Source organism: Rhododendron vialii, chromosome 9a (assembly GCF_030253575.1).
Source record: "Rhododendron vialii isolate Sample 1 chromosome 9a, ASM3025357v1".
Classification (NCBI taxonomy): domain Eukaryota; kingdom Viridiplantae; phylum Streptophyta; class Magnoliopsida; order Ericales; family Ericaceae; genus Rhododendron; species Rhododendron vialii.
Window position 1 is genome coordinate 360,243 of NC_080565.1, and position 23,090 is coordinate 383,332.

A 23,090-nucleotide genomic window follows, 5' to 3' on the forward strand; every position below is an offset into this window, starting at 1 on the left:
CATAAGCTACTGCCACATTCCTGGCCTCACTAATGCCACTTGTCTTTTCTGTCTTTTTATCTTTCGCTTCACAGTAAGAGGAACAATGGGATCACATCACAAAAGGAGGCAAATTTTCTACCTTTGTTTGAAAACTAACCAAACCAAACCAAACCGAACCGAGCTTTATGTCCCAATCACTTGGGGTCAGTTACATGAATCTTTTTCCTCCATTGAGCTCTATCAAAGACCATTTGTTCACACAAACCTATTATACTCATATCGTTGCGCACCACAGCATCTAATGTTAATTTGGGTCTACTCCTCCCCGCAACATTGCTACTCAAAGCTATCTTATCCGCTCTCTTAACTGCTGCATCTCCTGGTCTACGGTAGATATGCCCAAACCACGTTAGCCTATTTTCCCTCAACTTCTCTTTTATGGGTGCTACACCTACCATCTCACGAACCGTTTCATTTCTAATTATGTCTCATCTAGTCTTACTACACATCCACCTGTTGTTTGAAAACTAACAAACTTAACAAATCTATTCAAGCTTGGTTTATTTAAAGAGTTTTTACCGGCCAACACGAGCTTGAATTCGAGTAACTTTATTCATTTACCAGCCCAATTTCAGCAACAGAAATAGAATCCGGACATTTTTACCCCGTATTTATATGGTGAGTTCGAAACGAAAACTAGCTAGCGATGCGTCATTGCTATTGAAATGGCAGGAACACACAATTTTCTTTACACACTTACAGTATTATTGTGCCCAAAATATAAATGTAAGATTGAATTGCACTCCATCATCATAAAGAGCAGGTAAAACTGGAGACCTATGGATTTGAAACAGAAAACAAAAAAAATCACAAACATTTTTTCCTGCTTGGTTTTGCCAACTTAATATTCCTTGATACTCCTCTTCTCACTTTCATGAAGTATTCTTCTCTTCTGGTATGTGATTATCTTCAATGATTCTTCTAAGGTAGTCCAACTGCTCAAACTCGCCTTGAAGCTCCTCCCACTGCAAGAAACATAACCCAGAAAATGGCATTGTCATTTCCGTTCTTATTCTTGGTACCCTTATTCTTAGTTGTAAATGTTCAAAAGAAACCACAAACCAAAGTTCCAAGTAACCATATACCACAACCCCAAAAGAATATGAGAGAGAGAGAGAGAGAGAGAGAGAGAGAGAGAGAGAGAGAGAGAGAGAGAGAGAGAGAGAACCATAAAAACATCAGTAGCATTATTATTTTCTTTGGTGTAAATGTCCAACAGAAACCACAAGCCTAAGTTCCCAGTGACCATACACGACCACCCCAAAAGAATATGTGAGAGAGAAAATAAAGTGTGGTAGCTTTAAATTGTCTGGGCACAACTTCAACAAAAATTCTGTAGTAGCTTTAGATTGGATGGACAAAACTTCAAGAAAAAAAATAAGTGGTTATTTCATATCTGGGGGATAGTTTCGTAATAGATCAAAAGAGGAGATAGATTTTTTAGCAAGCTTGAACTCAATACAAGCGGTGGCTGATTTTGATCCAAGTCGACTAGAAAGCAAGCTTCGTAAAACTGATAACAACAACTACACAGTGACAATTGCCCTATGAAGACTTGCCGGCTCCTGTGGGTTCCTAACCTGCAGGTTGGGCCATGGATCAAGCTCGGTACTAGTGAGGTGGTCAATTGAGGGGTTATTTTAAACAGCAGGACGACGATACACAACAAAATGAACTGTGAATTTAGTATATCTTCTGTTTCATCTATTATGGATGGGCAATGCTTCTAAAATTAGAGCACTCAATCACTCCTTGGTTAAGTGAGTCCATATTCATGAGAGCGTCATCTAAGTAATCAAATCTTCAGTTCTTCGCATCAATTTTAATTCTTTACTTGTTTAAAGTCTTCGCGTCATTTTCAATTTATCTTGGGTGAGTCTTTCGTACTCTCGTCATTAGAATTGCTATATTTGTTAACTTACTTTACCACTTGTTCTTGTTTTTGAACTATTCTCGGGGATGCCTACGGTCCTCAATCCTGCACTATAATATAGTCAATATACCTAAGGTCCTAGACTTCAATCTCAAACTGTAATTACATCAAAATGACATTTGACATGCTTAAAAGTTAAAAGTACTAGGAATGGATGCATAACGTCAGTGAGAGAACACACATTCAGATGCCATGTAGACTGATGAACCTCCTCCTTCCCAACAGAAGAGAAAGACACCAAGGGGAAAAAAAACAGAGAGAGAGAGAGAGAGAGAGAGAGAGAGAGAGAGAGAGAGAGAGAGAGAGAGAGAGAGAGAGAGAGAGAGAGAGAGAGAGAAGAAATCTGGTTTTGCCCCCGTCTACATAGTCACCCAAATCATATGCATAAAAATGTACATGTTATGCTAAATTCTGTAAAGTTAGTGTAACACTGTAGCTATATCAGTTTTTTGCTTAAAAAGTTTACACTGTCTCCACATGGTTTCCAAAGGCATATATCCATATTCAACCAGCACATGCACCTCTACAAGTGCAACATATCCTTTGACAAAGGAAAATTATACCCCTTCATTCATCCTTAGCCTCAGGAAAGAATTGGTAAATAATGATGAACATGCGAATATAAATCAAACAATAGAGCTTGAATATTTTAGATGTTGGAACCTACCTCATGGTGACAAACAGATAAAACCTTCCAGCCAGCAGCAGCTATATAACGGCGTTTGAGCATTGTATGCCCCAAAGGGACAGCTGCAGAGAAGTATGACGTCAGTCTATATGCAGGCGATGATAAAATCTTTTAATGAACATAGGAAGGCTAGCACAAAACCCACCAGAATTTCTCGAAAAATGAGTTGGCCCGTCAATTTCCAGAGCAACTTTTTGGTCAACCAATGCCGCGTCCAAAGTGTATCCATCCACGGCATATTCCCTGACCCAATCAAGGCCAGTGCTGACAAGAAGACGAGCAACCTCTTTCTGGAAAGAGGAAGTCATTTTCTGATTAAACCTCTTAGTTTTTCCTGCACTAGCAATTTTCTCCTCTAGATCACTCCTTAGAGACAACTGAAGGTGTGGGTATTCAAGCTTTAAGCACTGGTTGGCAAGATGAACCTGAGAAGAAAACATCATATCCTCCCTATACTGCTCTGATATTCTTTGCTCCTCAAAATGGCTTAGAGTTCTCCACACATGAGAAAAGAAAATCCTGTCCATTTGCCCAAGAACAGCATAAGACCAAGCGATATTTCCAAGCTGATCTCTATTGAAATTGAGCAAAGGGGGGCCTAAGTCTCTGTCCGGTTCAGGATGTGAATTGCTTTCCATGCCTCTCAGCTCACCATCATCATTCTCTTCTTCATCTAAGCAGTACCTGAATTGGTCAGCATCCTTGAAAGCATTATCAAGAGATTCCAGCAAAGGGTCAGCTGGCTCATACAAAGAAGCGAAAGCCCACAACATCTGTGCCAGCTCTTGCTCCTGGAAAGTGTGAATTATACTTGCAGCCCTTTTCGATAGTTCCAAAAAGAGAGTGGGGGCTGAGTGCTGCATCGAAGCAAAAGCCCCAGCCATATTAGCAACATTCTGTGAATTGAAGTCGCCAACTTTGGTCAAGGCCACCTCAGCCACTCTATCCATTTCCGACAAGTAAATAAGTTCTCCTCCAATCTTGGACAGTGCCCATGAGATATTTGAGATACCTTGAGGCGAGCATTCTGGAAGGGCAGTCATTGCAATGCCCACAAGCATAGACATCTTTACTTGACGGGCAAATCCCAATCTATGAGTCCTTGGCATAGAAACTTTCTCCATGTTCTTAGCTATGCGATGGAGTGCAGTGGCAATGTTCAGAGGAGAGAGAGGCGAAGGGCTCAAGCCTTTGGCGACTGCCATGATTGTCTCAGCGGTAACCTCTAATACTTCTTCTGCAGTCAGTGCATTAACAATTTGTCTATTCAACTTAACTTCTTTCTGGCGATCAGACGGCCCGGAGAACTGTGAAAGCCTCTGAACAAAGGCTTCCCTGGTTTTCTTCTTCCTTTCTTCAAACATCCCATCTGCAAGAATACTCACAGTCCTTGCAAGAGAGCTGCTTTTGGCAGTAAGATTGTTATGTTCAGAATCTTCCTCCAAACTGGAATCAATATCCTCATCCTCATCGTCATCGTCATCCTTGTCCACATCCACATCCTCATCAACTTCTCTACTTTTCTTATTCTTGCTTGCCAGTTTCTTCTTTTTCTTCTTTTTCTTCTTATTAGCACCCACCAAGGCCTCCAAAGAAGGAGTCAAGCCCCTTGCTTCTATAGACTTGAGGGCAATCTTTCTAGCCCTGACACACCAGTCCATGTTATCATTATCCTGGGTCACTTGTTTCCGCTTTTTAGGAGGTACGGAGCTCAATGGGGCAAGCTCCCCAAGGAATTCAGATTCCCATTCAGAGTTAGAATCATCATTTTCATTTCCTTCTTCTCCTTGTTGGTCATCATCATCATCCAAATTACCAAAGCCAAAATTACCCTTACTCTTACTCTCCCTTCGTGTATCAAAACAATAACTTTTTTGGAGCCCATATTCCATCTTGGGTCTCCGGTTAGAAAACCCAGTTCTTGTAGTAGCATTACTTAAAAGTAGTAAAGGTCCACAGGGCCGGCCACGGCCAGAAGCCAAGAAAGCCACTGCCGCTTCAGGCGACCGAAAAATTGATATGGGCGCCCGTAAATGTATGGTACTCCAGCATGGCTGCATCTGCGCTGAATTGTGAATTCAATCCTGGTGTGTGGAAGTGGAACGGAAATCCCAATAATCCTACCAGGAGTGTTTATTTACAACTACTCGGCCCCAAGCATATCATGGTTAAGCATCTAAAATTAACCATCAAAAACAGTAAACAGAGAGAGAGAGAGAGAGAGAGAGAGAGAGAGAGAGAGAGAGACCTGTTCGACTTAAGAGTTTGGGCTGGTTCTGGTTCTGGTTCTGGTCGTGTAGTAGACGACAATGGATATATCTTTGCGACAATTACAAAGAAAACCCACGAATTTGATCCTTGTCACAAATCGGTCATATCGATTGTACTTTTTCAGTTCATAACCCGTGACTTTGTTTTATTTTAGTTAGTTTGGGAGAATTGCAGGACAGTGGGAAGAGGGGAAAAAAATGCCCAACACATGGACCACTTTTTCAGAATTCATAAATCATGGGAGGGAGAACATTAATTCCAAAGACATGGAATTCAAAACAGACCTAGACAAAAATACCCTTTCTCTTACACGACGTCGTTCACTCTATTCCCTCCACAAAACGTGAAACCCTCCCAACCCAAATCAAATCACTCTGTGAAACCCTAGCTAGCTGAAACCCCCTCTTTCTCTCTCTGTTGCTCTCTGAAACCCATCTCGTTGCTCCTCTCTCTCTTGCCAACCGATCAATCATCACAACATACTCGCCGACTGGAGTGGTGAGGGTGCGTTCCCCATCTCCGCCCACCTTTGCTTGCTATAGAAATTCAAATACAGGAATCAATACGCGTCACTAGACCAGTAGCCGCCTCCAACAATCCTAATCTCAGAACAGGTAATAAATTGTCTACTACTCCTATATTTGCTATGTACTTCTGTGTAAAACGCTCTCCCCTCCCCATCTTGATTGAAATCTTTCGCCCGCCACATGTTCGACAAAATATGCCCTCCACATATATTGGCTTTCTAATCACCACAGAGAAACATCTACATATAGCATATCCTGAATTTGAAGGCAATATGGCCTTCTCCCTCATTGTTGTCGTTAGAAAGGTACAATCTCAAGCTATACGGCATAATATTGCAAGCACAACACAAAAAATAGTTACCGCTAAGAAAGAAACTACCGTTGTTTTCCCCAGAGAATCAGAAAACATGGCAAATCTCAGTCACCAAAATAGTTGATAATTTTCACCAATGGACTGTTGGAGATTGGCTATTTGGCTTTCCGTCAGTGGAATAAGATAAACCAGAGATACACAAATCAGTTTCAAAGATCAGCTATGAACTTGGAGGATTTTTGGATTGGTGGCTCAGAGTTTATCATGTTGGATTTTCTATCTGCGTCTTATGGTTTTTCTCTCCATTAGAAAATTCCTTGATCAAAACATAAAATTATGGTGCATGTTTGTGGGATTCATAAGATGTTGGTGGAAGCAATTGTAGTACCTGTTTTGACTGAATAACTACTCATAACAGTTTTTGGTCGGTTGAGTTCACATGGCCAAGTGCAATCCGAAAAGGTGCAGACTTTTTCAAGTATTTTGCATAAGCTTGGCAGTTGGGACTTACAGTGGTGGCTTAAAAAATTCAGCAATATTGGCATTAGCCACCTAGTTTCGTTGGGAAGTTGGCTTTGGTCCTAGAATTTGAAGTGTTAAAGTAGTGTTTTCGGCATCAGATTGGAGTTTCTGCTTGGTATACTTTTTGGATGGTATAGAAAGAGAAGCATTCGGGGGGGCATTTGATAAAAGAAAAGTATGGGCTCTGAAGATAGATAGTTCCTGGCCGATCAAAAAAAAGATAGGATAATGGTGTTATAATGAATATAAATGTACTTTTCATGCTTTTGCTTTTGTTTTTCTCCATTTGCACTTTAGGATAATGGTGTTATAATGAATATAACTATAGTTGTAAAGAACGACGATGATGCTCCTGCCTCGTACGGCATATTGCATGGCCATGTAGTTGTCTCAATGTTTTGTAGGATTGTTGTCGAAGAGATTTGTAATGACTCTGGTATTTGTTGATACGAATGCCCTAGTCGGCCTTCCATAGGATCTGTGAATCCATTTCGACTCTGGCTTAGCAAACGGCTTCAATTTTGTGTTTGTAACAATGCTGTGGACTGTGGAGTTATGAGTATACAGAGTATGACACAGACAGAGAGAGAGAGGGGGGAGGGTTTTGTGCGTGGAATTGTGGATTGAGATTGACCAACACACCTTTGCAAAGGGACAACCATTAAAATATAGGTCACTGCCCTTAACAGTTTAGGGCATACATTCTTACATAGATAGCAACAAAAGTTCTTACAAGGAGTAACATTAGGTAACTTAAAGAGCAACAGTTTTATTTTCAGGAAAAACATGTTACATGAGTTAGAACAAATTATGGATGACAACACATTGTTTTTTTCTGTTGCAGTCATACTATTGTGCCTTGCACATTGTTAGACTTAGAAAGTTCCTAATTTGTTCCATTAGTTGGAACGAATTATGGTGCTAGGACATTGTCAATGGAAAAAATACTTGAGTAAAGGCCCTCGAAATGGTTTGCTTGCGTTGTTTTCACATCACTATAGAAAGGAGAAAACTTATCCCAAAAGCTAACAACTTGAACAAGAACCATATTTCATACAAACCAACACACCTTCGTAAAGGGACAATCATTCAGTGAGCTAAAATATAGGTCATTGCCCATTGCTGATAGGAGAATGAAACACCCACAATATCCTACGTCTAAAATATAGGTTATTTCTTTCTCTTCAACAATTTATCGAGCACATGTTATGCATGACAAAATAGGTACCTCCTCAGTCTATCTTTCAGAGAGGCATTTTTCGCTTAAAGAAATTGTACTTTACTTTCTAATGAAATTGTTTCATTAATCCTATCAGTTTGCTGTTGGAAATTGGGGATGGGCTCTATTTCGAAATTTGAGAAATTCCTCAAAGCCATTTTGGTTGCGTCGTTGTAAACAGGGAAATCTTGTTTCATATGGGTTGTATTCCGCCAGCTTTAGAGTTTATCTTGTTTAAAGACTTGTCTTGAGCAGTTTGTTCGTGTATTGTGACACTTTCCCAAAAAAAAAAAATTTGGTTTAATGGAAGAGAATTTGGGTATGAAATGAAGAGTGAAAATTGAAAATGTCAAAGTGTGTGTCATGATTCAGGGAGTATAAGCAATAATGGCTAGGAGAAATATGATGGGGTCCTGTGGGGTTTTAAGGACTCTTCTGATGGTACACTTTTCTCAATTAGGCCACATGGTCTTTGAGTTCTATTTTGTGGCATGGGGGCCAGTTTGACCCACCTGGAACAATCCCCTATCTTTTCTTGGGTCCTTGTAAATTTTACTCGGACGAATATCAACAGAATTTTTATCATGGGTAAAAATTTAAAAATGGCTGCAATTAACCAGACAAATGAGCATGGAAATTGTTATGTTGTTCCACAGAAAAGAGAGAAAACTGCAAAAATAATTGAAACACCCAAAACATATACGTACTAGATGTGTACGATGTCCCTTGGTCAAGGAGAAGAGATTGCTTCTCTGCGGTGGAATGGAGAGAGTACTGTTGCTACAGAGAGATAAAGTGAGAGAGAAAGAAGAGGTGAGGGAGAACGGTCTTGCAGCAGAACGGTCTTCTTCGGTGGAACGGAACCCTCCCCTGCCGTTCTCTCCTCTTCAGCAGCAGCGTACAAGGGAAGGATGGAATGAGAGAACAGTGGCTGGGATTCAAAATGGGGAAACTTATTAGGGTTTCTTTCATCAGGGGCATATTAGTCATTCTAGGTTGACCTCTCCATGTATGGGAAATTATTTTTGTCCTTCTCATGTCCAGATGAATTCAGCAAGAACTGGTCCATCACTTGGGCAATATTTGCCCTTTTGTCCATTGTCCAGCAATTTCCCCTTTGTTTTTACTAGAATTTGATCCTTGTCACATATTGCTCTCTTTAAGTGTACGTTCATCAGTGCACAACCACATAACTTCTAATTTAACTACAATGCCAACCCTCCATACATCCTACTAATCTTCTCCAACGGAAACCCCCATAACCAATAGGTTGAACTTCTTGTAAATTTTATATTTTCAGTTATCACACTATGTCAGAATCAAATAATGTTTACTACACAGTGAATCTTAATAACAAATCGTAATATGTTCATACACTTGAATATATGAAACCAAATCCCATCAGTTTTTTCTCTGTCTATACATCACCAACAAAACTCGACTTGCCAACTCACTACCATTCTCCCCCTTCCTTTTCCACCATGCCCCTTTATCTTTTTAAACACCAGACTTTGGAGTAAAAAACACTAATTACAAATATGGTACACCTGATTAAAATGGTCAGAGTTTTAGTTCCGATAATTGGGTAATGGCTAGTGATGGTTGGGTGTCGTGTCTACTTTATACGGTAATCAGAGAAAAATGATTCAGGTTCTCACGCAGCTTATGTATGTTAACCAGAGGGGAAAGACTACAATACACCCCATTTATTTGGGTGTGTATCATATGTACTCCAAAAATGTTATGAATTATAGAGAAAATGTAATGAATCGTATTGCTAAAAAGTTATGAATCGTATAAAGGTTACGAGATACACCAAAATGTTATGAATCATAATGAAAATGTTACGAATCGTACTACTGAAAAGTTATGAATTCTAGGACAAAAGTTACGAAACACCCTAAAATGTTATGAATAAACCATAAATAGATGCATATGGTACATCCTTTTAAGGGATGTGTATTGTAGACTTTCCCTAATAAGAGACATCTTCCAAGAGAGAAAAGAAAGAAAATTTACGAGGATGACATTGGAGTGTTGCCGGGCATAGCTTCTTTTGACTGGCGTGAACCCAATCAGACAACAGGGCAAGGGTAAGTTCTCCTTACAACAAAAAATGTAAAAAATAAAAAAATTGCTTTGGGACCATTTAGTGGTTTATTGGTAAAAAAAATTGTTCTGGTTTGTCATTTACAGGTTTATTAGTGTTGGTTTAAAATTTGAAATTTTTTCAAAATGGGTAGACGATTTGGCTAGAGAACAAATTTCAAGGCCAACAGGAGTGCAAACAAATTAGAATTTGGGAAAACGTATATTTTGATGAGAAGATTGAAGTATACTGAGGTGTTCAAATGAACATGGTGGAGAGGCGAAAGAAAAGAAACGGTTAGAATGGAAATGGATAAAAGAAGAAGAAGAGTTTTATTGAATTTCAATGGTACAGTAAACCGGGAACTCTTGTCCCGTTTTACAGACAAATCAATGAAAAATGAATCTTTCTCCTCTGTATGCAATCAGCTAACAACCTTTCAACCAACTTTCCCGCCCATTAACTACATCCCTACTGCCTCCACTAATCAGTGAATCCCAACCAACCAGTTTTGTATTGCGGCAACGCTGGCAAGGCTGCCAAGTGCAATTCAGTTCAGGTCTTCTACATCCTTCACAGTTGCAACAGAATTAGAGACCATAGCTGGATGGGTATCATACACCCTTGAGGCACCGAAGCTACGTTCATGTTGTGAATTCGTCAAAGAAACATATAGAGAAGTCAATTATGCAGTCACAATTCTTATAGAATGCTTCCATCTTTAATAACTGCACTCCTTAGAATTATGACTATTCCTTCCTTGATGCTGTAGCCGTGAGCTTCCATATTTGCTTCTTGGACGTTGTCTTTATTTATGATCTGTACAACACCGAATAACACATTTAACGTCAAACAGTTTAGAGATGCCCTTTAAATGATACAAGATATGTAGTTAGGCAATGCAAACTATGCAATTAGAAGTCTGAGAGACAGAGTACTTAATGCCTCTATGTCACTAATTACAATGCCAGATAAAAATGATCCATGAACTCTGAGAGGGGAAAAACGTGAATTCTTCCCTATCTATTTCCTCAACACATTAGAAAGATTATCTTAGTCATGTTGAAACTGATAAGGGGGGTCATGTGGATTTTGAATTTAAACCTGAAGAACCATGGACTTGTTGGACCCTCAGTACTGTCGCAGGTTGCACTTTGAAAACTTCCACTCAAACGTAAACAACAAATTGTTTCATTTGCAAAAATTAAAGTTAATAACTGCAATAAGAAAGGGGAAATGATTTCCACACTCTCCATTTTGATATATGCACTCCATTTCTTGTCTTTTAATATATATGTAATTTTTGCACTAAAAGACGAGAAAATGAGTGCATGCATCAAAATAGGGAGTGTGAAAATCATTTTCCTAAAGAAATCCTGATGTTGATGCGCTTAAGATTATATTTATATTGCAGTACCATAACATTTTTGCCAATCCTTGCATTCTTATCCACTATGGCTCTCCTTATGTGCGAACCTTCTCCTATTCCAATTGGAATGCCCATGCCTTCACTGCCATTTGTCTGCACATCTTGGATCTGTAAAATTTATGTTCATTAGAAATAGGACACTATATGATCTTAAAGTTGCCGAACTTGCACAACAATATAATATGGGAAGAAGATGGAAAAAACTTTGACTTTGAGGTCATGATTCATTGTCCTTTTGTGTGAGCGATATGGGATAATCTTTAACAATGATTTAAAAAAACACAAGAGTTATCAATGGTATTCGTAAACTAAACATTTCACTAACTTGCTATGGAGATATTCCAAAATGGTTCAGATTCATCTGGTTCATGTTGCAGTCTTAAAGAAGTTATGAATAAATGATTTAAAGAAACTATTTACGGTGGCTGTACCTGGTAGATATCAGAACCCATGAGTACAGAATCCTCAATTAGAGCCCCATCTCCAATCCTTGTCCTCATACCAACTACTGTGCCTTTGATGCTGCACTTCTGCCTTTCAGAATATTCAGAAGGGATATAGCAAAAGGAAAATTATTAATCAAGAAAATATTAAGGTATAAGACAATCTCTCATAGCATGGACTTGGAGCCTTAATTCCTCCTCATGTACTTTTGTGCAATTTTAGTTTCTGGTTTATGTAGATATTTTGGTTAAGTAGTAGTTGCTTACATTGAGAATGCAACCGTCGCCAATGACACTATCTGTTATCACAGCATCAGTTACTAGACTTGGAGGCAGATTTCGCGGCAATGTGTACAAAGGAGAATCTTTATCGTAGAAGCTGCTACCCAAAAAGAAAAAGCTTGAGTAACTTGTAAGGGGGATCCATTATGGACGCAACATTCAAAAACAGGATGCACTGTCTTTTTATTCTTCTTTGGAATTTAAGTTACTGACTTGTATCCCATGTTTGCTTTCTTTGTGCTTTCCATATTGGCATCGTAAAATGCTTCAATGCTTCTCATGTCCTCCCAATATCCATCAAAGCGATATGCGTTTACCTGATCTTGTGGCATAAGAAATTATCTTAGAGTTGACAATGAAGGGCAGATACATGTCTAAAGTTGATTACTATCTTGACAGAAACAAAACAGAAAGAGCATGATCATATAAATTGGAATGAAGTCTGACCTTCATTCCTAAGGATATTGCACCGGGTATAACTTCACTTTTTAGGACATTTGCTTCCGGAAAATGTTCTCTTAGAAGCTTTATCATGGCATCTCTGTTAATGACATAAATACCCATCCCGGGGAATTTTTTACTAGTAGAGTCATTTGATTTTACTGATCTTTTGACCTGAGTTTGATGAATAAAACTATTTTAGGATATGCCTATTTTCCTTGTCAACATCCAGATTAGCGACCCATAGATTACAAGGTAGTGAGTGTAAAATGGATTAGATGTGAAGATAAGGAAGGTAACTTACTAATATGGGCTTCATTGGATTCTTATCTGGTTTCTCTCTAAAATTGGTAACTTTATTATCTGAATTTACTTCGAAAATACCAAACTCTGAAACCTGATTCTTCTTGCCAGTCAATACTGCACAAGTAACATCGGACTTCTTCTTTCTGTGGGCCTCTATAAGTTTCTGGTAGTCCATCTTGTAAAGATGGTGTCCTGGAAGGACTAAAAACTCAACAATTGGATACTCTTCTAGCACCCACAAACATCTTCTTATGGCGTCGGCAGTTCCCTAACAAAATGTGGAGAAAATCACAAAAAAATTTAAAAGACGGTTGCAAATTTGAAGAACATAAATGTATATTGATTGGCAGTACTTCATTGAGAAAATTTAAACTTGGTTTACCTGAAACCAGCCATTGTATTCAGGGCTCTGACAGGCAGCAATTACTTCAACAAAACCCTCTTTCCCAAGGCCTACTCCGGAATAAGCTCTTGTGAGGTGGGAATTGAGAGAAGTGGAGTTGAATTGTGTTAGAGCATATATCTTGTTTATGTTACTATTAATGCAGTTGCTCACAACTGCATCAATCAGTCTATAATTTGCTGCTATGGGAATAGCTCCTTCTGATCTTCTCTTTGTCAGTGGGTAGAGCCTTGAATCTGATCCGTCTCCAAACACAATGGCTGCAACACTCTGGCATATACAAATGCACGTCAACGTACCAAATCCATAGAAAGTTGGAACCATAAGAAGGAACGGGATTTACATCCAAAGTAAGAAAAAGAAAGTTTAAGGAATATTGAAGCAATGCCTAGCAAGACAATTTAAACTGCATAACCTTTGCACGTTTACTGTTTCACCAGCAAACATCCCCTTAATAACACGTGAGTTAACATTGCCATCCTGTTTCACATATTTTTCTTTGAAAATATGGAGTAATATTGAAATTTAAACCTGATTTACTGGAGGGAATAGCGCCACGGGTTGTGCAGGTTGCTGTGAATTGGTAATGGACAAGCTTGGAAGAATAGATGAATGAAGCTTTGGTGGACGAGGTTGATGATGTTTTCGATCCAGCCCAGCAACTAGAAGTTTTGCTTTCAAATTTGCAGAAGTGGGAACAGAAAGCTCCAACATGACAAGAGAAAAGGAGATAATTAAAGTTGTTTTTTGTTTCCCTGGTGTATCTCTTGATCTCCTGATATGATCAGTTTCATTTCACTTGTGTATTTAGTGGTGCAGAATATAAGGGACGGATTACATACAGAATATTTGATTTCTTCTTCCTCTTGAATACTCTTGCTTGCCGAGGGTTCTTCCTTTATTGCCTAGTTCGCGGGTGGGATCAGCCTGCTTATCATTTACTACTCCATTTTGATCCGTACAACATAATCATCAATACACTTTTCACTGATACATTGCTAAGTTGATACTAAAACAAATTATAACAAATCTATGTTTGTGTTTTTATGTCTAACTTTGATTCTAAGTTTCCCTACGCTTTTAAAACTTTATTCTTTGGTTTGGGATGCATTTTGATGTTCTCTTTTTCCGTATAACTATAAAACTTTAAAGCAGGTGACTAATAAAATAGATCATAAAGGCAATACATGAGACGAAGCTTGAAGTATCTCAGACTTATGTTGCCTTCTGGCAATGGAGTAGCTTTGAGGGCAGGCATTTTGTTTCTGCTTTTTGTTTTGTACTATCATTATCCCATTTGAAGCAAATTTACCGTTTGTCGATTATTAATTTATTATATCATCATCAGTAGAGCCAATAGGCAAAATACCCATTCATATTTCATGCTCACAGAGATAAGTTTTTTTTCTGAAAAAACCGTGATTACACAAACTGCTCTTTGTAGTCTAAACCTTTACCGCATGGAAGCCATATTCTTGATTTTCTGTTTTGCTGGCCCTGGGAAGCCCAGAACCAGAAGAATATTAAACACATAAATACGGAATAAAAAAATCAAGAAAAATTAAAAGCGGAATAAAATCCTGCAGACTGATGTGCAGAAGCGTCATTTTCGTTGAACTCCTTCCTTTGCTCAACAGTGACACTGAGAATCAAATTCCTAACCCAACTCCCTCCTCCCTCTTGATTCCATGAACCCAAAACCACTCGCTCTTTTACAGCCCCTTGTGCCTCCTACTAAGTTATATCTCAAAAACCTCAATTTCACCAGATCATCCATGCATATATTCGTAGACTTTAGAATACTTTTACCTTTCCTTCCATTAAACAATATTTCTCCAAGCTGCATTTGCAGAGAAACACTGCTCGCGCACAAGCACTACATTGAGATTTTCACAAGCAAATTTATGACAATACAATTTTCATCACCATTGTTGCTGCCTATCACAGCTTATAGGAACATTTCAATCACATTAAATATCGTGTCGCCGTCACTAACACTACCTCCAAATAACCATGCGGCAGATATAAAAGCATATTCGACGTAACACCTTATCTTGAAAGTACTGTAGAAGTGTTGAGAAAGAAACTAAAGACATCCTGCAAAACGTTGCTTTGTCGCATTCTTTCCATTCTCTCATACTTCCAACTGAGGAAGATGTTTCGGTTAGAAAAGAAAATTTTCAGGATTATCAGATCACTTCCAATACAAGATGGTGCCGGCCGGATTATTCTACTTCAGATAGTGCTCAAAAAGCGATGCCATCTCGATCTGCAACATAAGCCACAACAATCTTATGAAAAACTGATCCTCATTTACTTGTAAAACTAAAAGTCAGGTCAAGTTTGCTTCAGCTCAGAGATTAAGCAAATGCATTCATAATTAAGGGGAAGGAGCTCAAATTTGCAACCAACTTTGTTAGATATGCAGTCAACTTACAGCTGTCAGTGCAGCTTCGGAGCCTTTATTCCCAGATTTTCCACCAGCTCGATTTAATGCCTGAAATCACATGAAAGCATTTAGAAATCTGATCAAAACCACAAGCATTAAAACAGTTCCACCGTCTTGATGCAGAATACCAACAAGTATACTATTTTGAAAATAGGGAGTACAAACACTTATGCGGATGCAGAATACCATGACTGCAAAAACAAGTATACCAATCATTATCTCAAGTTTACCTGGTCCATGTTATCACAGGTCAGAACACCAAATATGCAAGGAACTCCTGCAACGTCATGGAAAAAAGGCTTCAATTTTTATACACAAATTCAAACGATGAATACCAAAAGCACCCACCACTGAAGTGAGTGATAATCAACACGTTAAAGGATTGTCATTGGAGAGAAAACTAATTGATTTATAAAGTATGTGCAATAACTTAGTGTGGTTAGGATAAGGATTTGAACCTTCAAGCACTGATTGCCCTATGTCAAAATAGGTTATCCTCGTGTCATTGAAGATCCATCCGTATCAGAGAAACTCACCAATTTCAACATTTCCTTAATTGTGTTCATAATGAGAATTGTATTTAGATCTTGTCCCACATTAGCAAATTATTACCTCCAAATCTAGTATATGAACCTCAACAGCCTCTCCATTCATTGCAAATAGGGTTTTAGTGGCTTCTGGACAAGACTCTCTTTGTTTGGGCCTCAAGTATACCTTGCTTTAGTGCGTTCCCTATGTTACTGATCATTTATTTATCTCTCCACGTGAGAGTCGGGGGTTGCATGTGCGGGAGAGTGTGAGAGATTGTCCCACACATCTAGTATATGAGCTAGAGTAGCCCCTCCACTCAGGATGCTTTAAGTACAATGAATGTTGCGATCTCAACAACCTCTAAGTATAATAACCCTATAAGCACTTAAATAATAGCATAAACGTAGAAATCCACAAGTGGAAACTGTTAAACAGTCTTGGGTAGAACTCAACCTCAAAAGCTAATTATTGAAGTGAGGGTGCCTTTGCGCTTATATACTTCACATTACCTTGGTACCCAGGCAATGTCGAACTTCGCTTCACACCCTCCGTCATACGCATCATGCTCACTCGGCAACGCGTGCAGGTCAAAGACACGCACCCTACCTGACTCTGGTACCTAGCTCTAATATCATGTTACACGGTCTCAGGTACAATTCAACCCCAAAAGTTAGCTATTGAAGTAAGGTGCCCTTGCGCTTATATACTTCAAATTACTTTGGTATCCAAGCAAAGTGGGACTTTGCTTCACACCCTCCCTCACGCGCAGCATGCTTACTTAGCAGCACCTACTGCATGCAAGCCAAAGACACGCACCCTAACCGTCTCTGGTACCTAGCTCTGATACCATGTTACATGGTCTTGGATAGAGCTCAACCCCTAAAAGCTAGCTATTAAAGTGACGGTGTTAACTATAAGCATAATGATAGCCTTCCATATTCCCTACTTAACACCCCTCCGTTAGACTATGCAATATAATATACTCATTCTGTTTTACTGTTAAGAATTAACAAACTACTCAGAATATTTTTAAAAAAAGTTATACCCCGATTTCCACTGAAGGTAAAATGCTTACATGCAGACAAAACACATAAAGTAAAGGAACGGCTGAGAATAGTGTAATGTTACATCTCTGATTCAGCAGATTGGTTCAGTTCAACTTCCATTTATCTTCTACACTAAATACCTCAGCAACCAAAAGTCAAAAGCCATGAAAGTATTACCAAGTTGATGCTGAAACTTTCTTCCTGATAGGTTATGCTGAAGCTTTTTAGTATAAATTCTTCATTACCATGTAGATAGTTTCCAACAAAGAGGACGAGTCTGGCTGAAAATAACCATATAAACTCACCTGAGTTCAGACCAGCTGAAAGTACTCCAGATGCTGCTGAATTAGCCACAGCGTCATAGTGGGTAGTATCCCCTCTTATCTGCCAACCAACAAGAAGCAATTTAATGAATCAGCAGTGGTTCATTACAGCTAGCAAGCAGATTGTCATGAAAGCAACGAGATGAAAGAAAAGCACAGAGTTTCTATTTGAAATATCACCCACGCAGTTTTTACATCCTTCGCCGACGGTAACAAGTAGACGTGGACAAAGATCGGCGTGCTTTAGTTATGTGTGTTTCATTATTGGTATCAAGCTATTAACAAAACTAACAAACATGACAGGCCTTCCCAACACAGGAAGGGGAGGTTTCTATGATGGTTCAACCCAAGAATGACACATGAACTTGTAACACAGAAATAGAACACACCCAGGTGACCTTGTATGCCAGAATATTTCTCCCTAATATGCTGCTTCCTTATGGTGAGAGTCTACTTTTTTTCCAATAAATGAAGTACCAAGACCTGGCAAGAGGTAGGAAAGACCAACAATTATCATCCACGCTTTCGAGCCTTACCAAAGCAGCAGCCCTCACTAAAGAAGTCACAATGGTAGGATGTGCACCCGACCCGAGGAGGCCCATCACTAGCTTAAACTCCAAAACCCTCCCTGCCTCCCTTTGCAAAAAAAAAAAAAACATGAATCTGCTCACTAGATGCCCCTCCGCCCATTTCAGTGCCACAAGCCATAGAGAAACTGAGTCTACAATGGCACTTACTGTTTCCTAGCACAACCCTCCCTTTTTCGCCACACACGCGCAAATGGCACTGTACTGTTTGATGACAAATGAAGATCCTATTTTCCCACCACACAAAGACCAGTACACAAACCAAACCAAACTGAGTCTTAAGTCCTAATCAATTGGGGTCGGCTACAGGAATTTGTTTTTTTCCATTGAGCTTTGTTGATGGCATCATGTTCCATAATATCAAAAATAAATAAATCCTTTCGAACTACCACCTCTAATGTCAATTATGGTCTACCCCTCCCCTTAGTGTTACCCTCAACCTTAACTATATCAATCCTCCTAACCACCACATCAGTCAATCGACCATAGATATGTCCAAATCTATTTTCTCCTCTTATTGTCTATTTGGTACCCCTACCATTCCGCGAATGTTCTCATTTCTACCACAAAATATTAGTAACACAAGAAAATTAACAAACTACCCTATAAATTCTTGCAGCACAGTAAATTTCATACCACAGCTCCAATGCACAAAATTGCTTGATACTTGCGTGACTTCCCAAGCCTTTCTGCAACCAGGGAAATTTCAAAACTACCAGGAACCCACACTACCTGATGCATAACGACAGTAATTATGCCTTATGTCTTCTGATATTCAAGCAAAACAAATACAATGGACAGTCACATTAAACATTCTTAAAACAAATGCATTACATGCTTTGTGCGACACTATCCACATCAACCTGAACAAGTTCACCCAACAGAAAAAGAAAAAAAAAAGATATACTTTTGCTTTAACATTATTAATGGTCTGTAAATAATCTCACTCATGCAAACCAAGGTTTGTTTTGCAAAGCATATGTTCACTTCTTCCACATCATATGCAGTTAGTGGTTCATTTATGGAAAATCCCTGACTAACCAATGCACATTCTGACATTCGATCATAGCATAAGGTGATAATTAGAAATCAGCCGCAAAGGCCGCAGGGGGCCGAATTAGCCGATCAAGGCAGAACTGAGAAATCGCATATCAAGGAGAAGCAAGGAGAAGTAGTCAGGACTCCATCTGCAGCTACACTAGGAGAAACAATGACCTATCGACTGTTTATTTATTCAGTTAAAAGACCAACACCAACAGAACTACCGTGCAGAAATATATATATATATATATACAGTCATTTTCAAATGAGGAGGTCCTTATTTTAGTTAAAATAAGGACCTCTCCATTTCTCTGATTTCCCGATTGAATTTCAATGATCCGAGCCGCTCAATGTATTCAGAACGTGATTTTAAGGGTACCCGCGAGAAATCAGCAAAAAAAATGACCGGGAAGAGCTTCATCCGAGCAGTTTTTATTTGAACCGTTCGATAAAAAATAAACAAAAACTGCTCGGATGAAGCCCTTCCCGGTCTTTTTTTTTGCTGATTTCTCGCGGGTACCCTTAAAATCACGTTCTGAACACATTGAGCGGCTCAGATCATCGAAATTCGATCGGGAAAGGGAGGTCCTTATTTTATTAAGTTAAGGTGGTCATTAGGAGAAGGGGACTCTCTCTCTCTCTCTCTCTCTCTCTCTCTCTCTCTATATATATATATATATATACCACAGATCCAGTGAGGGATCCCTTACCAGTCTACCGTACGGACCTCCCCTTTTCCGATCGAATTGCAACGATTCGAGCCGCTCAATGTGTTCAGAACGTGATTTTAAGGGTACCCGCGAGAAATCAGCAAAAAAAATGATCGGGAAGGACTTGATCCGAGCAGTTTTTTACTGAACCGTTCAATAAAAAACTGCTCGGATCAAGCCCTTCCCGATCATTTTTTTGCTAATTTCTCGCGGGTACCCTTAAAATCACTTTCTGATCACTTTAAGCGGCTCGGATCGTCCCAATTCGATCGGAAAATGGGAGTCCCGCACGGTAAGCCCGTGCGGGATCCCTTAAGGGAACCGGACTAATATATATATATATAAGAGAAGAAGATGCAATTGTAAGGTGCTTGTTCATATCACCTTACATCTATAGTATCAGTAAGCGAGAGAGATGTGCAGGAGACACCAGTGTTCCAATCGGGATTCAAAGCTTATGGCTCCCAACTAGAGGGTGACAAGAGACACTAGTCAAGCTGATAGACATCCATATACACGAATATTCTACGCAACCCAGGGATATCAAGAGGTCTACATTGAGATTTATCTATCGAGGTCAGTATAATAGTATAAATAATGTTTCTGCCTTGTATGCAGGGCCAACATTTCTAATGGGGAAATTTCAGAGGGACATGGTTATCTTCTCTCTACTGTTTGAATTATGCCCCAACTCAATCAACCTCCAAACTTCTCTCTCTTGACGGCAGTAGCTGGAACCATGGAGAAACTCTACCCTTAAAGCTATCGTGAGGGACAACGAATTTATGCTGTATTTAACAACAATAAATCTTCCATACTCTGCAACAATGAGTGTCATTGTGGTGACTTGAAGAATCTCATCATCAAATGAAGCCAAAGGTCCACAATACACATAGCATAAGCAAAATCCAACTTGAGGCCATGCAGGGAATGCATTTAATGACCCTATGATAAAGCACACCACCAGATTGCCACTTCAAGTCTAGCATAGAAAGAGGAAGAAGAGAGGCACACACGGACAATGGTTGCCGTCATTAGAGGATCAAATGGACAAGAGGATGCAAGTTTGAAAAAAATGGATCAACTCGGAAACTCACATAGATCCATTACGTAATTGCATGCACCTGATTTAACCACAATTTGCCAATTACTAAGTAGATCTCAATGGGAACCAACTCTTTCCTAGCATGCTGCCCGACAGTTTAACTTCATTTGCCACCCCTCATATCATGAAAAACAAGTTTGATGCTATTTCCGGGCATTCAAAGCCACCCATCACTGGAGTGCTCAAAATAACCATGTCTTGTATAACATTGGAAAACGGGTTTAAGGATCAGATACCAACCTGAAATAAGACCCTTCACAAATTAAAGATACACGTGATAGAAATTAGAAACCCAGGGATGGAAAATTGGAGAATTCAAATCACACATTTGTTCCCTATTCTACAGTAAATGGAAATCTAAAAGCATAAAAATCTACTGACGACAACAAGGAACACTACAAGAGGCGCATATACTGGCCAACATTGAAAAGATTCAGGTGGCTACATACCTCGATGTCTTCCTCTTTAACTGAATATTTCTTGAAAGTGTCCAAAGCTCCCTCCAACAGCGGCCTAGTCACTATCTCATTAAACCGGGCCACAACCTACTAAATGGAAGGCAGTCCATATCCAACAAATTGCAACAAGAGCCAATCAATAGAGTAATTAGAACAATCAAAAGGGTATGCATTAAAATAGAATAAAAAACGAACTGCCGAAGATTTTCATTAATGAAATCTAAAATTGAGCCTACATGAAGGACTGCACTTAATATTAAGACGCAGCAAACCTCATCAAAAGCTCAAGTTCAATTGTTTGTTCTGGAGCAAACCATAAACAAGAAGCATAGAATTTTGGAAAAGAATTTAGGATCGAAAAATGACCAGCATCGCATTGAAACTACTACATGCAGTACAAACAGAAGCAGGAATCTATTATCACATGGAAAGGGAGAAGAACCCGTTTGTTGCGAATGAATTTGTGAGGTTGTGTCACAAAACTGATATACAACTGCCCAGAAAATTTTTATAATTACTTTTCATGTGCCACTTCCCACAGGCATGGAGACATAATGGGACTATTGCAATGTGTGTGCCCGCCCTCCAGTTAGAGACCCTTTGGCCTAAACATTTCGGTATTTATGTTGGTCGTTTTCTGATTTCTTATTGAATTTGCATTAAATCTTTTGGATAACTTATTCAAATACAAGATAAATCTAAAAAGTAAAAATTATGACCAAAAGCATATAAAAGTTTACTAAAGACAAAAAAGTTAGAACAACTGTTGTGTATTGAGTGTCTGTCTGATCCGAACTTTTTTTCAAATTTGGGTTGATAATTTTATATATTCTGATTCCTCTCATCGGGACGAAAATCCAGAAACAATTGACGAATAACTAAACAAAAAAAAAAAACTTAATACCCACTGTCTTTAAGCAAAATATAGTCCAAACCCAACCTTAACAGAAGTCTGAAGTACAATCAAACAAACTCCAAATTGTATGAGCACAAACAGATGCACTATTCATTGATCAAATTATGTGCCCAATACCAAAACATGATAATGAAGGAAAAAAAAAAAGGGGGGTTGGAAGAAAAAAAGTAAAGATACTGACAATAGCAAATCGAAGTCCCTCAGTTGCAGTAAGAGATCCCGTCAAATGTCGAACAGCTGTTGTGCGTGGGAATGACGAGGATCGACTACGAGAAGCATCATCTTCTTCCCTCTTAGACCAAAACCCTAACCCCCAAAAAAAAGAAACGAAATTTAAGAAGGCGAGAAAAAAGACCCCAGACGAAAAGGGTTAAAAGTTGAAAACTTGTAAATAGGATTGACCTGGGATGGATGAGGGGGAAGAAGGGAAGGAAATGAGCGTTGTTTTTTTTGGTTCTGTTGTTGCAGTTGGTGTTAATTTGTGAGAAGGAAAAACCCGCAAAGGGCGGAGCAGACGGTGGTGTTGATGTGTGGGTGGTGGTGGGAACCAGCTCTTCTCTGGATTTCGGCGACCGATACAAGTATAATCCTTGACGGCAGCGGCGGCGGCGGCAGGAGCACCAAACCCAGCAGAAAACGGCATTGTATGTGATCTCTGTTTTAGGAGTAGTTCAGAGAGGGACTTGTTCAACAGCAGGTGTATGTCTGAATACGAAGGTTCTTCTACCTCGTCGAGTCTATGGTGAAAAGACTAGAAAAATAAAATTTGCACTTAACACTTTTTTACAGTTCTAAAATTGTTGATTAACACGTGGGGTTACCCAATCGTTCGGGCGGATGTTCAAACTTTGAAATAATTTCTCAAAATTTGGGATTGGATTTGGCCGCAACCAGTCACCGCAAACTCCAAACACTTGGCCGCAATCATAAATAATGTTGTTGTGAACTCTGACTATATAACCGCAAACTCTAATATTTGGCCGTAACGTACTTCAGTGCATAAATTTTTTAATTCT

At 39.2% G+C, this 23,090-nt stretch overlaps 3 protein-coding genes across 5 annotated transcripts; all 3 read right to left on the reverse strand.

Moving 5' to 3' along the window:
* Positions 1–679: 679 nt before the first annotated feature.
* Positions 680–4,951, reverse strand: LOC131301796 (RAP domain-containing protein, chloroplastic). The gene is made up of 3 exons (XM_058328236.1): positions 2,809–4,951; positions 2,643–2,725; positions 680–1,007 (listed from the first exon to the last, which is right to left on the reverse strand). The coding sequence occupies exons 1-3, from the start codon at positions 4,721–4,723 to the stop codon at positions 915–917; spliced, it is 2,091 nt and encodes a 696-aa protein (XP_058184219.1). The 5' UTR covers positions 4,724–4,951; the 3' UTR covers positions 680–914.
* Positions 4,952–10,018: 5,067 nt separating this feature from the next.
* On the reverse strand, positions 10,019–14,615 carry LOC131301797 (inactive glucose-1-phosphate adenylyltransferase small subunit 2, chloroplastic). 3 transcript variants are annotated; one of them, XM_058328237.1, is made up of 9 exons: positions 13,440–14,615; positions 12,888–13,178; positions 12,504–12,773; positions 12,206–12,373; positions 11,972–12,075; positions 11,744–11,855; positions 11,465–11,563; positions 11,022–11,141; positions 10,019–10,423 (listed from the first exon to the last, which is right to left on the reverse strand). In XM_058328237.1, exons 1-9 carry the CDS (start codon positions 13,620–13,622, stop codon positions 10,307–10,309), a joined length of 1,464 nt encoding a protein of 487 aa, XP_058184220.1. In that variant the 5' UTR covers positions 13,623–14,615; the 3' UTR covers positions 10,019–10,306. The 3 variants fall into 3 exon arrangements, with proteins under 3 accessions (XP_058184220.1, XP_058184221.1, XP_058184223.1); XM_058328238.1 differs by lacking the exon at positions 12,206–12,373; XM_058328240.1 differs by lacking the exon at positions 10,019–10,423 and having other exon boundaries at positions 11,465–11,567.
* Positions 14,616–14,753: 138 nt separating this feature from the next.
* On the reverse strand, positions 14,754–22,826 carry LOC131301798 (6,7-dimethyl-8-ribityllumazine synthase, chloroplastic). The gene is made up of 8 exons (XM_058328241.1): positions 22,477–22,826; positions 22,256–22,380; positions 21,150–21,245; positions 18,481–18,576; positions 17,240–17,318; positions 15,588–15,634; positions 15,346–15,405; positions 14,754–15,177 (listed from the first exon to the last, which is right to left on the reverse strand). Exons 1-8 carry the CDS (start codon positions 22,715–22,717, stop codon positions 15,139–15,141), a joined length of 783 nt encoding a protein of 260 aa, XP_058184224.1. The 5' UTR covers positions 22,718–22,826; the 3' UTR covers positions 14,754–15,138.
* Positions 22,827–23,090: the final 264 nt, after the last annotated feature.